This window comes from Peromyscus leucopus, chromosome 19 (genome assembly GCF_004664715.2).
Source record: "Peromyscus leucopus breed LL Stock chromosome 19, UCI_PerLeu_2.1, whole genome shotgun sequence".
In the NCBI taxonomy this organism is placed as follows: domain Eukaryota; kingdom Metazoa; phylum Chordata; class Mammalia; order Rodentia; family Cricetidae; genus Peromyscus; species Peromyscus leucopus.
In genome coordinates, this window is record NC_051079.1 from 1,072,995 (window position 1) to 1,089,829 (window position 16,835).

The following is a 16,835-nucleotide window of genomic DNA, read 5'->3' on the forward strand; positions in this document are numbered from 1 at the left end:
TCTCCACTATATTCACTGTTGTATTTCACGTTCCTTGTGATGAGCGAGGGTTTATCTGTCACCATTTTTAGTCCACTGGGGTTGGGTTTCTAAAAGCCAATGCCATGCACAGTGCTGTGTTCATAGAAGCTTGTATCTCTCCTGGTCTCCATTTCCCACCTACTTTCCGTCCGTCGATCTGTAGTTACATAACCGTCTTTTTAGTTTGGTTTAATTCAGGGCTTTCCTGGCTTCCTGTGTTTGTTAGTGGGTTTTGTAGAAATGAGAAACATGTTACTGTTTTTTCCCTCCTACTTTCTTACTGTTTTACGGTGTGTCATGTGTATGTGTATGACTGTGTGTGTGACTGTGTATAACTGTGTGTGTTGTGTGTGTGTGTGTGTGTGTGTGTGTGTGTCCATTTATTGAGGATTTAACTTTATTCCTGGTGTTGAACATCTGATCTTTTCTTCACGGGATGTTGTAGCTGCCACTGCTTCTTTGCCAAGGACTTGTTTTCAGCTGGCTCAACTCGTCCCCACTTTCCAGACAAGAATAAAGGCTCCTGGAGATCCCCTCTGATTTACTGGCTTCCTCTGCCCCAAGCTGCCTGCCTCCCATCCTGACATGCCTTGTCTCACTGCTCTCTGTGTGCTCAGACCTGGTGCAGCCCCAGTGATCACCTCACAGGGTTGATGACCAACAAATAGTTACTGAATGATGAGTGACCGTCACAGGCCTTCCGCTTCCTGCTGCTTGACGACCTTTGGAGACACTCACAAGAAAACCTGACTGTTTTCAGGTGGAAACTGAAAACAATCTCTTAAGTAAAGGGTCCTAGTAAAAACTAGGGCTCTAGAGAGATGGCTCAGCAGTTAAGAGCACTGGCTGCTCTTGCAAGACCCAGGATTCAATTCCCAGCACCCACATAGTGGCTCAAAAATGTCTGTAACTCCAGTTCCAGGGGAGCCAGTGCCCTCTTCTGGCCTCCATGGGCACTGCACACAAATGCTTATAGCCACACATACATACAAATAAAAATCAAATTTAAAAAAATCACCTATTTTACTTGAGAATGCAGTAATCATAGGTAGCCCCATTTGTTTTTATTAGTTTTAAAATAAACTAACATTCATTGAGGCTTCCAATGCTCTGTGTATGTGTATCCCTACATAAAAATAATAATTATTATTATTTTTAATAATAATAATAATAATAATAATAATAATAATAATAATAATAGAGGCTGGCAATGTAATTCGGTGGAAGAGTGCTTGCCTGGCATTTGTAAAGCCCTGGATTTGTATTTCCCTTTTCTATGCTAAATTTGGGGAAATAAGGTTTATATGTTATATTAATTTATTCAAGAACTGCAAACCAAAGCTTGCTTTTCCCCCTGGTGGCCTACGGTAGACATGAGCATTAGCACTTTACCTACAAAAAGGACAATGAAATGGGTCTCAAACATTCAACAGCTTTTCTCCAGGAATCTGCATTCTCTGGGTCTTTCTGTAAGGTGGTGTGGTGCCTCAGCCTCTAACCCTCCACTGTCTAATCCTGGGAGGCCAGGGTAGGCTCAAGAAACCCTGTCTCAGAACACAAAAGCAGCAGAAATGTATTCCTTTATATAAGGAAAAGAGACATGGAAGGGGATGTTCTAAAGAAAAGGAAACCTGGTATTTCCTTCTCAAAACGCCTTTAACCCCAGCACTCAGGAAGCAGGTGGATCTCTGTGAGTTCGAGGCCAGCCTGGGCTACAGAGTAAGATCCAGGACAACCAGGGCTACACAGGGAAACTATGTCTCGAAAAAACAAAAAACAAAACCAACAAACAAAAACTGATACAGAATATGAAAAGAAAAAAAGAGTTGCTCTCAAAGCCTAAACCTCTGTGTGGTTAGTGCCCAGTACTGGTCAACACCGAGCTTGTGTGTGTGTGTGTGTGTGTGTGTGTGTGTGTGTGTGTGTGTGTGTTGTGCATGAAACTGTGTAAAAAGAGAAACTTTGGTTTTTTTCTTGACAGGTGTCCTTGTAGATCTGGGTCTGGAGGAAGACGGGATGGCTCATCAAAGAGCAGAGAAATATGTTGTTCGCCTGGACAATGACATTCAAAGCAAGTTTGAAGTTTTTATGAGAAGAGTGAAACAGAATCCGTACACACTGTTTGTGCTAGTTCATGACAACTCCCATGTGGAGCTAACGAGGTGATTGCTTCAGTGTGGGCAGATCCAGTATCTCTTCCCTAGCAATAACTGTTACCTAAAGAAATCCTTTAAAGACATGATGTGAGGGCCCAGAGACCCTCACATTTGGAGTCTTCCCATTGGTAACTTCCTCCTAATCATTCCTTGCCCATCAACTCTTCTGTCCAATTTGTGTTGATTTTCATTTTTTTTTACTATTGATTTTCTTTATGTATGTCCATTTATGTAGCACTCATGCACACTTAGAAGTCAGAGGACACTTGTAGGAATCAGTTCTCTTTCACTACGTGATTCCTGGGATTGAACATGCGCACTCACACACAATTACACAAGAAAACAAAAAGAAATATAGAATGAAATGTGGTTTTGAGTTTGCATGATAACCTGGCTTACCCAAACTGAACAAGAACTGAGAAAATTCTAGAGGTGTAACTCTCTGGATTGTGGGGCTGGAAAGGCCTCCCAACCCTCCTCCCAGCCTCCATCCCAGGCTAGAGGCCAAGGAGGAAAGGATGCCATTGTGGATGAAGGTCATTTCAGGGCTGGAAGCTTTCACAGTGAAACAATCCAACTCAACACAGATGAGCTACTGTGGGCAGTGTGACTGAGTTCACACTCAGAATAGCTTAGGAACAAACTGAAAAGCCAGGAGTGGGGGAGTCCCCAAAGTCTGTCTAGAAGGGGTAAGGAAGAATATACATTTTTTTATCTTTCAAATCGTATTTGTTTTGTGAGGCAAGATCTCATTATATAGTCCAGGGTGGCCTTGAACTATCAATCTTCCTGCCTCAGCTTCTCATGTGCTTTCTGATTACAGGTGTGTACTACCACACCCAACTCTCAACTCACATTCTGATTGTATCTGTTCCTCTCAAAAAAATAAGTACAGTGTCCTTTCCAAGCTGTTACCCACTCCCGTATCCAACCAGCTGGGTAAGGAAGCTCTGACGGGACCTTTGCTATTTCTACAGTGTGGTTTCGGGCTCTCTGTCCCATGGTGAGCCAACTCATGGCTTGGCTGATCGAGTCATCAACTGCAGGGAAGTTCTAGAAGCTTTCAACCTCCTGGTGCTCCAAGTGAGCTCCTTCCCGTACACACTGCAGACCCAACAGTCTCGAATCAGCACCAGCAATGAGATCCACTGGATACAACTGGACACAATGGTGAGTCTTCCATGCCTAGCCATTCGCAGCTCCCCAGGAGGCAGAACCTGGGACTAAACATGGCCATTGCTTGGTAAAAATACAGCACAAATGTGTCAATTAACATACATAATGCTTTCTTTTTCATATGATTAGAATTTTTTGAAATGGGATCTTGCTATTTTGCCGTCTTGCTCCGACCTCCTAGCCTTATTCTTCTGTGTGCTGGGACTATGAAAACTATACCTTCGTGTGCTGATTGCAGTTATTATAACACTTAGTGGCAGGTAAATAGTGTCCCACAGAAAGTTCATTGGGTGGCTAATCTTTAAGTATGTATGTATGTTGTAGATACAAAATTAATCATACTATATAGATTTTAGTATCCAGATGTGGTAACTAATCCCTCTAATCCCAGTACTTGGGATTTTGAGGGAGGAGGTCTGCAAGTTCAAGGCCAGCCTGGGTTACATACAGAGTGATGCCCTATTTCCAAACAAATAAAGAAGTAATAGTACACCAGAGCATCACAGTACCCTGAATTACCTGTGTGAATTTAAATGATTAATTTCAAAGTACTGGGGTGGTAAAGCCCTTGTCTAGCAAGTGTGAGGCACCTGATTCAATCTTCATACTGAAGAAGGAAAAATAAGACTGATTTTATGCTGAGACCTGAACATTTTATTGTTTTCTTGAGTAAGACTAATAGTCTGACTGACCTGTGTCTCTGATAATTACCCTCCCCTTCCAACAACTGGATTTCCCATTCCAGTGGGTTCTTAGGCTTCAGGTTGATGCTATAGCAACAGTGCTGGTCCCTTCAGTAGGACTGACTGTTGGGAGTAATCTCCTCAACACTGTGCATATCAGATGGTCCCTTAGGATTTGGGCTCTAGTCCCTAATAGCTGAGAAATATTTTCTACAGCCTATAAGCTAAGTATATAAGGTAAATATATTATCAAAGAAATAAGTTTCATAAAAAATAATCAGCCTTAGTCAGTGTATTGTGGATCCCTTATGTAAAGATATTGAATGCTTTGGGTACTTAAAAACAAATGTGTTTAAGTCAGAAACTCCAGATATACATGACTATCTACTTGTGAGCCCTGCGCATTTCTCACTGCTGTGAAGCTGGGGTGCTGTTTGTTGGACCTTGAGCCCTCAGCAGTTCCCTCAATGTGACACCTCTTGCACCGTGTTCACACAGCACAGAGACCATTCCAGGTTGTGGCTCTGCTGGGATCTTACCGGCGACAACTACGCCCATTCATTGACTTGTCAAATTAGGATGTGCTAGCATCCCTTCAAAGCACAGGCTGAGCCTGTGGGCTTTTTGGACACAGTAGGATTGCAGGTAGAACAGATAGACAGAAAATTGTCTTTGAAACTAGTGGTACCATGTGATCCTGGTGACTGCAGTCTCACTGGTGTGCAGCTATGTGGAGGGGTGGAAGTCAGTGCGCATGTGTGCTTATTCCAGCATGGTTCACAGGAATCCACACGGAATCCACACAGCTGTCTGCCGGCTAAGGGGCAGACAGTGCATGTACACAGCGGACTATTGTTCTGCCGTGAAAATGGATGGAAGGCTGCCATCTGCAGCAATGTGGATGGGACTCGAGAAGCATTATAGAAATAGAAATCATCAGGCACAGAAAACAAAAATGCATGTTCTCACTTTCATCTGGAAGCTAAAAAGGGGTTCTCAAAGAGAGAGAGAGTAGAATGGTAGTTACCAGGGCCTAAAATGATGGATGCCGGAAAGGTTAGAGAGAGGGTGGTTGAGAGATACAGGGTGCAGAGATGAGGGGAAGAACTAGCCCTGTTCTCTATGCACTAAGAGAACCATGACAGGAAAACAATTAATTGAATACTTCAAAACACCTAAGAAAATATTGAATGTTCTCAACACAAAGAAATACAGGTGACAACCAGGCCAGCTACTCTCGTTTTATCATTTACATTATATACACGTACTGAAATGTCGCCTGAATGCCACAGATGTGCACAATTACTGTATGTCAGTTATTGTTTTAACTCTAACAAATGAGTTCTCCTGTTGTATGTGTGTCCCTTCGCTGTGTTGTTTGGCCACAGTGAACTCGGGACATGCTTGGCCAAGCTTTTGCAGAAGGAATTGGCCCACAGTGGGGAGAAAGTCTTGTTTCTCCTGACACGAAATGGCCTTAACGGATTTTCCACGAATCATCTCTGTGTTTGTGGTGAACACTTTAAGTATAATAGTGGTATTGGGTCATATTTTTAAAAGGAGTAGTTAGTGATATCTACTAATGAACTTACAAATTAAAGTTGTGATTCTGGGGTTTATTAAAAATAACTGGGGGAGGGGGGTTGTTATACTCTTTCACAAATAGATGTTTAAAAAATAAGAAATCTGGGGTTGGGGATTTAGCTCAGTAGTAGAGTGCTTAAGGCCCTGGGTTCGGTCCTCAGCTCTGAAAAAAAAAAGTCAGACATCTGGAGATAGTTCAGAGGCAGATGCACCTGCTTCACAGCCTGACCACGTAAGTGTGACCTCTGAGCCACAGAGGAGGGAACTGCTCCATGTGTTGTTCTCACCTCCACGTGCACACCATGGCGTGTGCACATGCACAGCACACTATACACACAGTACACAGAACAATAATAAAGCTTTTCATATGAGCTTTAAAAGATTATCCCTATAATCAGACATGATAATTATAGATATAATATAATATGATAATAATAGACATGTCACACGTGTCTTTGTCCCAGCTACTTGGAGAGCTGAGGCTGGAGGATTACTTGAGCCCAGTTCTACCTTAAAAAAAATATTTTTTTTGTTTTGTTTTTGGTTTTTGTTTTTTGAGACAGAGATTCTCTGTGTATCTCTGTCTTACTGGATCTTACTTAGTAGACTAGGCTGGTATTGAACTCACAGAGATCTGCCTGCCTCTGCCTCCTGAGTGCTGGGATTAAAAGTGTGTGCCCCCAGTGCCTGGCAAAAAAAAAAAAATAATACTTTTTAAGTAAATCATCCCTAAGGAACTGAGGTCAACAGAGAGAAAGAAAAATGTTGTGTTGATCTGTACCCTATCATGCTGAGTCCACCTAGCAACATGTAGGAGAAAAGTCCTTACAACTCACTTCCTTCTGCTGTTCGGATGGGTATCCAGTCGGGGAGAAACTGAAATGTAACAGAGTACTTCAGTTCAAAAACCATTGTCAGCCCTTGTAGACCTGTGCCCGCCTTTCACAGGACACCCAGAGAGTTAGCAGTTGCAAGAGAAGGCAGAGCACATTTAGGAATTGAGCTCAGGTTACTTTGTGGAAGTGCCTTTGTCCACTGAACCACCTCATCAGCCCTGTCTTTCCCCAGACAAACCAGCACCAGGGCTGAGGAGGAAAGTCTTCTGCATGACTATGTGCCACAGTCCAGATGAAGCTGGAAGGAAAAATGGGTGGGGTTTTTTCCCCAAAGTAACCAGTGCAACACATAAGTCCACCAAAAAAGAAAGGAATACATCTTTTGCAACTCTCAAATAAGACCCAGTTCCGCAAGCAGGGTTATCTTGTTTGAAGGAGGGTGCTAAAAATTAAAAACTTCCTAATAATAGTGTCTTATATTGTTAAAGATCTTTATAATTTCTATGTGTATATATGTATGTGTGTGCATGTTAATATGTACACATGCATGTGGGCACACACAAAGGCCAGAAGAGGGCATCAGAGACCCTGGGGCTCAGTTACAGGCAGGTGTAAGGCACCATGTTGGCATTAGAAACTGAACTTGGGTCCTCGCAAGAGCAACAAGTGTTCTTAGCCATGGAGCCGTCTCTCTAGCTCTCAAGACTGTATGACATGGGTTATCCGATGACTCGGGCTGGGGATGTGGTTCAGTTGGTGGAAGGCTTGCTGAGCATGCACGAAGCCCTGGATTTGAAACCCATCACTGTGTGCAGTGACCCAGGCATCGTGACACACACCTGCGGTGCCAGCACTTGTGAAATGGAGGCAGGAGGATTAGAAGTTCGCGATCATCTTCAGCTACATATCAAGATGAAGGCCAGCCTGGGCTACATGAGATACTGTCTCGAAAAGAAAAGAAAAGTTTAGTATTGTAGCCACTTCTAACAAGTTATGTATACGTTTCTGGCATTCATTTCCAGTGTTACTGTCTTTGTCCCTGGCCCATTCTTATTTATTATGTATATAGTATTCTGTCTGCATGTATCCCTGCAGGCCAGAAGAGGGCGCCAGATCTCACTACAGATGGTTGTAAGCCACCATGTGGTTTCTGGGAATTGAACTCAGGACCTCTGAAAGAGCAGCCAGTGCTGTTAACCTTTGAGCCATCTCTCCAGCCCATTCTTATTTCTACTATCCTCATCTTCTTCCTCTAGTTTATTTTTGTTTTAGCATCAGCCTTGTTTTTTCTTTATAAAATAAACTGGAGAACGCTTAAAGAAAGATTTCAATTCATAATAAAAAAGCATGAAAATAAAATGCGCAGGTATCAAGAAAAATGACTATAAAAACTGAAGAAAAAGGAAAGAAAATATAAACAAACAAATAAAACCAAATCTATGAAGTCACAAAACTTACTTAATATTCTGGGCCTTCTTAAATGAAAGACAGAAGCATGTTGCACATCCCAGTATCCTCTGAGGGCATCCATGTGTCATATCCCAGAATAGTTACTCTTTGCATAGTGATGACTGAGTCAGCGGAGGGGAAGGATTGGTGCTGTGTTCTGTCTAATGAGATAGGATATTCATATTGCATTGTAATTTTATACTCCATTTGAAGACTAATTTTTATTTGTAAAAGGAGTTGCCATAATTAAAAAGCACCAAAAACTTGAGTGTTTGCAACGTACAAGTTTTTCAGTGTCTCCCCAAACTCGATCAGAAAAGAGAGCTGCTTCTAGCAGGAAAAGAAGGCATTGGCCTGTGTCTCTGAACAAAAAGAAAACAGACCTGACGTGGTTCCCATTGACTTAAAGGAAACGCGTCAACATGCCAAGTTCCATGGAAATGCAAAGTTGGTGTCAAGTTCCCCAACAAGGCTTTCTTTTACCTCCACCCATATCTCATCACACACACACACACACACACACACACACACACACACACACACACCCTGTCTTCACTGGGGTCTGCTCTGTTTTCAATCAGGAGGATGTGGACTGTGAGAAGCTCTACTTTGGCTTGAATGAGTACAGCAAGTCTCTGCAGTGGGGGATCACCAGCCCACTCCTGAGATGCGATGAGACCTTCGAGAAGATGGTGAGCACGCTCTTGGAGAGGTAAGGAAAGATGGCTGCCCCTTGCTCTAGCTGTATGTCAAGCACAGTCAAATGCCTGTTTGGCCGTGTCACGGTGACTCATGGGAAGGCCAAATATAAAGGTCTTTTTATGTGGCCATCCGAGGAGAACAAATGCAGTGTGGCCCAAGTGGGAGCTCACAGCTGTCTCCTCGCCAGCTTCATTGCAGAGGAGGCTGTGTTGAAGGCGCTCCTCTGAGGCCTGGCCAGGCTCTGACGTCATCCCCCAGCTTTGTCCGTTTGTCAGCCACTGTGAACAAGGATCCCTAGACAGCTCCCTTGGAGCGAAACTCTTCTTTGAAAACTGTGGCTATGCACTGAAGCTTTGAGCTTGTTCTATCCTTGGGACCCATCCTCTGTCCTGACCTCAAGGATGATGGTCTTAACTCCTCTATTTTAGAGATGATTCTTCCTGCTTTGGTAGCCTCCCTTTTATTCCTCAGCTCCAGGTCAAACTCTGAAAGACTATGTTTTTGTTTTTCTCAGAGCCTGCCCTCTGCCCCATACTCTGTGTGACCATCCCAGATTGGTTGGGGGGGGGTGTAAATTAGACCTGCTGGTAGCTCTAGTTTCTTAACACTGAACTGGATTGGGCACAAACATCTCTTTAACAGCCTGTCCTATCATTTGGAAAATGTTTTAAAGATAAATAAAAACAAAGACAAGTGAATTTGCCCAGCCCAGCATGATACAGCTGTGTCAGGGAAGGGCGCGGGCGTGGAGTTGGGGGAGCCAGTACTGCCGCAGATGTTAACTTCGGCTGTCATAACCAACCCTGTGGCTTCAACCTGCGTGTGATCCTAGATTTCCACAGCCTTCCGTCAGACACCTTTTTACTTTCCTGCCCAGTCCTTCCCTGGCTTAGAACGTGTCTCTCAACCCAGTACCACAAGAGTGCACAGCTTGTATTTTGAAAGATAGTTCCAGCAACTTCAGTTACAGATTTTGTAATACAAAACCACTACTATAGTTTAGTGCAAATGATTGGGGAAACATCACTATTGAGTCATAGTGTTGTCAGTGTCAAGTGTAAATGTCTGTATTTTGAAGTTACTATTTGTTCTAAATTTTTTTAAACATGGGCCAGCAAAATCACCCCAAGCTTTAAGCTTATGTGAGGTTTCTTCCCCTCCAGCATTCTGCCCAAGCTAGTAAGAGCTATGCTTTTTGAGCAGCTGAGAGCCCTATTCCAGGACTGGCCCATCTCAGTCTTCTGGGCCCTTTCCCAGCCTACTAAAACCCTGCAGTACAAGAAGACAGCCGAGACCCTGTCCTGTCGCCAGTCAGCCCCGCGATCTAGAACAAGTAGCTGGACTCTGTCAGCCCTCACACTCACGCTCCTGGGAAAGGTGGAATGGTTGAAGTATTGATACATTCCCCCTAAAACACTTCAAAGCCATGGTATTCACTTAAATACCCTGGCTGGTATTCGACCCTAGGCTTTTCTAGGCAAGCTTGTGAATATTTGTTAAATTTTAAAGAGAACTATCAAGTAGAGCAAAGGTGAAATTCCCTATTAGCCTACCCTGCTGCTGGACTATTCACGAGCTGCCAACGAGTGGAAGAAAGGGACCAGACTCCTTGCACTTTGCCGGGCTCTGGGCGCCCCAGCCAGCCCCTGCACAGCCCTGACTTGCCAGTGCCTACTTTCTCATGCAGCAAGTGGGGCCCCCGCCCTTTTGTCCTCAAGTTTCCCTTCCAGAGGAAGAGCGCCAAAACGACCAGTTTATCTTCTACCTACACCCGAACGGCCAACCCGACCAATGTGACTCGCTCACCAGGCAGGCTAGGCTCACATTTCCACGGCTTCCTTAATTGAACAGTCTCTGATAATAAAAGGCCCACCACTAGGGGGTGCCCTTTCCCCAGCTAACTCCAATTGTCGTCCCCGTCCTCCCCCACCCACGCACCCCCCACTCCCACCTCCCACCCCCACCCCACCCCACCCCGCACCAACTCATTTTTTTGGGAAGATATATTTCTGTTACCCATAGAGCTGGCCTCAAATTCGCAATAATTCATGTGTTGGTGTATTTTTTACTAATTGTTTTGTTGTTTTTGTTGTAACAGCATCCCGTTATGTAGCCCAGGCTGGCCTAAAATTTTCTATGTAGCCCAGATTGGGCTTAAATTTTTTATCTTCCTGCCTCTGGCTCACATGTATTGGGTTTACAGGCATGCTCCACCACTCCAGCTACATTTATCCTTTTTTAATATCTGATACACCAAGAATAATGACAGCAATGTCTGTTTCCTTACATCTGAGACTTGAGCTGGCGATGCCTCCAGGAATGAGGTTAAGATCTGGGGATTGGGACTCATCCACAATTAACTTGCATAGGCCAGTGTCTCAGGTTTTTTTTGTTTTTGTTTTGTTTTGTTTTGTTTTGCTTTGCTTTGCTTTGCTTTGTTTTGTTTTTTGCTTTTTTTGAGGTGGGGGGGGGGGGGGCTTCAAGACAGGGCTTCTCTGTGTAGCTTTGTGCCTTTGCTGGAACTCGCTTTGTAGACCAGACTGGCCTGGAAATCACAAGAGATCCACCTGGCTCTGCCTCCCGAGTGCTGGGATTAAAGGCGTGCGCCACCACCGCTCAGTTTGTGTCTCAGTATTTAATGAGCATCCCAAATGCCAGTCGGGGAGGGCGCTGTTCAGCTGCAGGGCGTGTGTGCTCTGGCAGTTAACTTACCGGTTCGGGTGCTGGTCCACTTTGAGAAGGTAGGGCCTCTGGGCCAGTCCCCAAGCTCTAATTTACTCCATCTATCCCAATAGGTTACACCTGCTTTGGAGGTACAACCACTTTTAGTAATGTGGGATACACGGTTATTCTGCTCTGTTGTCCCTCCCTGCAATGTTCCAACTGCACATGCTTTGCTGTTCCTGCTGGCCCTCTGCCGTGCGCTAGCTGCTTGTGTTCTGTCGTAGGTACCCCAGGCTTCATAGTATGGTCGTACGCTGCTATCTTCTCATCCAGCAGTACTCGGAGGCCCTGATGGCTCTCACCACCATGGCATCACTCCGAGATCACAGCACACCAGAAACGCTGAGCATTATGGATGACCTTCTCAGCTGCCCAGGAAAAAACAAAAGTGGGAGGGGACACATGCTCGTCATCAGAGTGCCCTCCGTGCAGCTGGCGATGCTGGCCAAGGAGCGGCTGCAGGAGGTGCGAGACAAGCTGGGTCTGCAGTACCGCTTTGAGATCATCCTGGGGAACCCGGCCTCTGAACTCCACGTTGCTACGCACTTTGTGGCACGATTAAAGGTTAGCAAAGGGCAGGCGTGCGGTCTTTTTCTGTTTCCAGGACTCTCGGACAGATGGACCACCCAGAGAACTGAGTTGAATAAGTTTTCGCCGTGTGAGTTTGACCTCCCTGACCAGGCTAAGGCTAAACTAAAGAATGCACTTGCTTTTCTTCATTGAAGCCAGTTTCTAAAGATCCCGTCAAATCCCTCTTCCTATGTACGCGCAGTTGTTCTCCATACCCTTCAAGTGCAAGTGCAAAAAAATCACCTAATTGCCCCCATGTTTCTCGACCTTGCTCGACATGCATCTGGCCCACTGCCTTCTGTTTTCTCAGGGGAAGGTAAGCGGTTCTCTCTACCTCTCAACTCACGAATTCTCTTCTGTGCATCTAGCCTGTATGTCAGCTGCTGGCCAGTGGGTAACGTATTCCGGTTCATCTTCTCACTGATCCGAAACAAAGTCCAGCTCCCTTGCATGTGGATTTCCCAGCTTGCTACTTTGTATTCTTTTTGATCCTTGGTGCCAGGCTTTGGCTGGATCGGCTGCCAGAGTCCTTCAGAGGAAGGTTGTGCATGATCCTGCCCCTTGCTGCTCCTGTAGCCAGGGACTGCCTGCCTGTCCTCAGACCTCCTGTCCCTATGCCTGGCCCAGGCTTCTGGAGGACTTTATTACCTTCCTTGTCTTGACCATTAGAAAGCATTTAATCAAATGCCCACATTTGTATTGATGTGGGACTGAGCTAGCTACTGTATGTCTGAGTCAGACTATACATAAATCCCAAGCTAAACCGGGTTGTGAATGACCTAGTTTGGTACTCACTTGCTGAAATGAAAGCCCGTGGTCTTGAAGGAGTTGAACTGCATGATTTCCTCAAGCTCTAACTTGGAGATTTTTATTTGCTATTCGTAAATAACTTTGCAAATGTTAGCTTTCCTGTTGTATTATCTAACCTACACGGAATATTTCAAGATACTTGATAAGCAAGTAGAACAAATAAAATTATCCCCAAACAGAAACTCATATTCAGTAGCAATTATAATGTCTCTGTTTCAGATACAGATGTATGTTCATAACTTCTGGGAAAGACTGGATTTTCAGAAATCAGACCTACAGCTTTTCACTAGAGAAGTTTCTCCCGTGTGTAGGAGGAACTGAAGCGTACGTGCCTAGCATGAGGGCAGCTCTTGGTGTTGCTTCAATGCAGCTGCCATTTGTCATTGGTGGTTGTTCTTTGGGAGGGTCGGAGCAGAGAATGAAGCCAGAGTGGTGTTCTTTCTCTTCCAGCTAGTTGAAAAATGCAGACTCTGTGCTCCCACTGTCACTGAAGAAGTCAGGTCGCCTTCACACCTGGACTTCCTTGTAGGTAGATGTGTGTCATTAAGGTTTGAGTGATGGAGAAAAAGTTATGGTCAAAGGCCACCTTATAGGAAATCCCTAGGGTGAATCACCATGCCCCTGAAGCCATCCTCATGGTGCTGCTACTAAGATGCAGGGCTTGAGGCAGCCTGAAAAGACTGAAGAACTAGAACAAATAGATAGGCAGCAGCACTCTGGGGAGGCACACACCTGTAGCCAAGCCACATTAGGAGTACAGGGTGTCCCTTGGGTTGGTCCTGATTCTCTTTATCTAGCTCCTAATAGTCTTGAGTCTTTTGCTTAGAAGGTCAGTATATACCAGTGGGTTGTAAAAATCTGCCCCCTGGGCCACTGTTTAAAATACACAATGAAGCTGTTCATCACTCTGAGCATCAGGGTCACTGGCAGTGCTTAGGGAAAGAGGACATTGGCCATGCATCCTAGGTTAGGACCACTGTTCTGAGAGTGTGCCGTAGGAAGTGAGGGCTTCCTACGTGATTATTTCCCAAGGCAGTGAGAATCTCCTTCATTGATCTGAGTAGCTGCTAGACAGATGCATAAGGGAGTCCCAGATTCTCAGAATCCCTGTATCCTCAGTCTCCCTTTCTGTACCACTGGTGTGAGCATGAAAATATGAATTCCTGTGAAGTGCTCACGTCTAGGCAAGACTACCTCTCGCCAGCTGGCTCCTGGCTCCTAACATCCTTTACCATTCTCAGCAGTGCCTTTTATTCCACCCTTGGTGGAATCATGACCTAATGGTAGATTCCAGAATCTAAAATTCTGAAGGGGAATTCTCCTCGTCAGGAAAAACATGAACGCAGCATGGCAGCCGCTTAGTAAAACGACTCCTGCTCCAGGATTGTTTGCTCTGATGAGGTAACTCATTGTCGCCTTGATGTGCCCTGGGGTGGGGAATTGTCCTTCTGAAGATGTTTGTTTGGAGGCAAGGTCTCAAGTAGCCAGGCTGGTCTTAAACTCACCATGTAGCTGAGGATGAACTTGAAACTGATTCTCCTGCCTCCGCCTCATGAGCACTGCGGTTACAGGCACAGTGTCATCATGCCGGGTCCCACAGTGCTGGAGGCCACACCAGGCCTTTGTGCATGCTGGGCTACCCACTGACCTGCCTCCCAGCCTGGAAGAAAGTACTTTTTAAAGATTTTAAAATTGTGTGTGTGTGTGTGTGTGTGTGTGTGTGTGTGTGTGTGTGTGATGTGAATATGCGTGCCCACAGAGGTCAGAAGAGGGATCAGATCCCCTGGAGCTGGAGTTACAGGTGGCTGTGAGCTGCCTGACGTGGATGCTGGGAACTGAACTCCAGTCCTCTTGCAAGAGCAGGAAGTGCTCTTGAATTGCTGAGCCATCGTTTCAACCCAAGAATGTATTTTTTAAAAAAATATCTAGAACATTGATTTTCTTTTATTTAAAAAAGTTCCATGCAAAATATTTGCCCGTGTTTTCCCTCCCGACTCCTCCCAGAACTGCCTCACTTTCTTACCCACCCCACTTTATGTTTTTTCTCTTTCTCTTCCAAAACAAAACCCACAAAAATGAAAAATTGGAACAGACAAGCAAAAGACCAACAGGATAAAAAGTCAACAAAAAATAGAAAGGGTCTGTTTTCTGTCTGCCAGCTATTCCGTGCATGGGGCCTGCCTAGAGTGTGGTTGATAAAGAGGCTAACGCTCCACAGGAGAAAACTGGTTTCCATTCAGCAGCAAGTACCATCACAAATAGCTTCTTGGCCTAGAGCTGGACTCCTTGTCCACTTCCCCCACTCAACGCTAGAATTTTGTCTGGCTCTAACCTGTGCGGGTCTGTGTGTGTGTGTGTGTGTGTGTGTGTGTGTGTGTGTGTGTGTGTGTGTAGTCTGTGAATTCAGATGTGTGTCTGTCCTGCGTGGGTCTGTGTGTGTGGGAGTGGGGGGGTGTGGGTGTGTGTGCAGTCTGTGAATTCAGATGTGTGTCTGTCCTGCGTGGGTCTGTGTGTGTGGGAGTGGGGGGGTGTGTGGGGTGTGTGTGGGAGTGGGGTGTGTGTGGGGTGTGTGTGTGGTCTGTGAATTCAGATGTGCGTCTATCCCATGTGTGTGTGTGTGTGTGTGTGTGTGCAGTCTGTGAATCCAGATGTGCATCTGTCATGTATATGTGTGTGTGCAGTCTGTGAATTCAGATGTGCATCTGTCCTCTATGTGTGTGTGTGTGTGTGCAGTCTGTGAATCCAGATGTGCTTCTGTCCTGTGTGTGTGTGTGTGTGCAGTCTGTGAATCCAGATGTGCATGTGCATCTGTGTTGTGTGTGTATGTGTACAGTCTGTGAGTCCAGATGTGCATCTGTCCTGTGTGTATGTGTGTGTGTGTGTGTGTGTATGTGCAGTCTGTGAATCCAGATGTGCATGTGCATCTGTCCTGTGTGTGTATGTGTACAGTCTGTGAGTCCAGATGTGCATCTGTCCTGTGTGGGTCTGTGTGTGTGTGTGTGTGTGTGTGTGTGTGTGTGTGTGTGTGTGCAGTCTGTGAATTCAGATGTACGTCTGTCCTGTTTCCCTGGAGTCAGCACCTCTTCTCTCTGCCTCCTCTTCCACACTGATCCCTGATCCCTGAGGGGAGGGGTTTAATGAAAACTCCGTTTAGGACTGATTGCTCCGAAGTCTCTCACTTTGGCCATTGTCCACTCTGGGTCTCGGTGTTAATTCCCATCTAATTCTAGAAGCTGCTTCTCTGGTGTAGGCTGAGTGAGACACTGACTGTGGATATAGCAGTATGTCTAGGAGTCATTTTACTGCTGTGTTTCTTCCATGGAATAATAGTAATAGGATTTCCCCTTGGCCCGTGACCTCGTTAGTCTCAGGCTCATGGCCTTTTTAGCAGTGTGGAGTGTGGATTCCATCCCCTGGAATCCAATCAAAAAGTGGCTGTTTACTCAGCTGTTTAAAAAATGAAATTATGGGGGCTGAAGAGATGGCCCAGAATTTGGGAGCACTGGACCAATGCTCCCGGGTCTTTCAGCAGACCCAGGTTCAATTCTCCGCACTCACATGGCAGCTCACACCTGTCTAACTCCAGTCCCAGAGGATCCAGTGACCTCCGTGCACACGTGGGGTACACAGACATACGTGCAGGTAAAACACCCGTATTCATAAAATTAAAAAAGAAAAATGAGTTATGAAATTTGCAGGTAAATAGATGGAACTAGGAAAAAAACATCTTGAGTGAGGTAGCCGAGCTCCAGTGTTCTCTCTCTTGTACGTGGATGTTATTTGTGAGCTTTCAATGGGTGAGCTACGATCTGAATCACCACAGAGGTTAGAGACCAAGTAAGGAACCAGAGGGACAGGGGCACTCCAAGGACGGGGAAATGGAATACAGTGTTATGGAGAGACAATGGGGAAGCAGAACAGGAGGAGAGATAGGGAGGGGTGGGAAAGAAGGGTAACGGAGGAACATGGGGGGACAGCTAGTACTGAGGCCACCTGAGAACCACATGGAAACCGGACACTGTAGAGGCTTCCTGGTATGCCTTGACTTTCAAAGGCATAAAAAGTCCCTCAAGCTATGAACAGTTGTAGTTGGAAGGTTTCTTCAGTCCCACCAAGCTCCCACA

The 16,835-nt window shown here is 45.4% G+C and overlaps 1 protein-coding gene across 1 annotated transcript in view; it reads left to right on the forward strand.

The window, feature by feature from the left end:
* The window catches only part of Greb1l (GREB1 like retinoic acid receptor coactivator), a 248,203-nt gene that overhangs the window by 202,223 nt on the left and 29,145 nt on the right, over positions 1 to 16,835 (forward strand). Inside the window, exons 17-20 of the mRNA XM_028876702.2 lie at positions 2,003 to 2,183; positions 3,155 to 3,347; positions 8,487 to 8,617; positions 11,556 to 11,895. Coding sequence (XP_028732535.1) covers positions 2,003 to 2,183; positions 3,155 to 3,347; positions 8,487 to 8,617; positions 11,556 to 11,895 — 845 coding nt within the window. The remainder of the gene's footprint in view (positions 1 to 2,002; positions 2,184 to 3,154; positions 3,348 to 8,486; positions 8,618 to 11,555; positions 11,896 to 16,835) is intronic.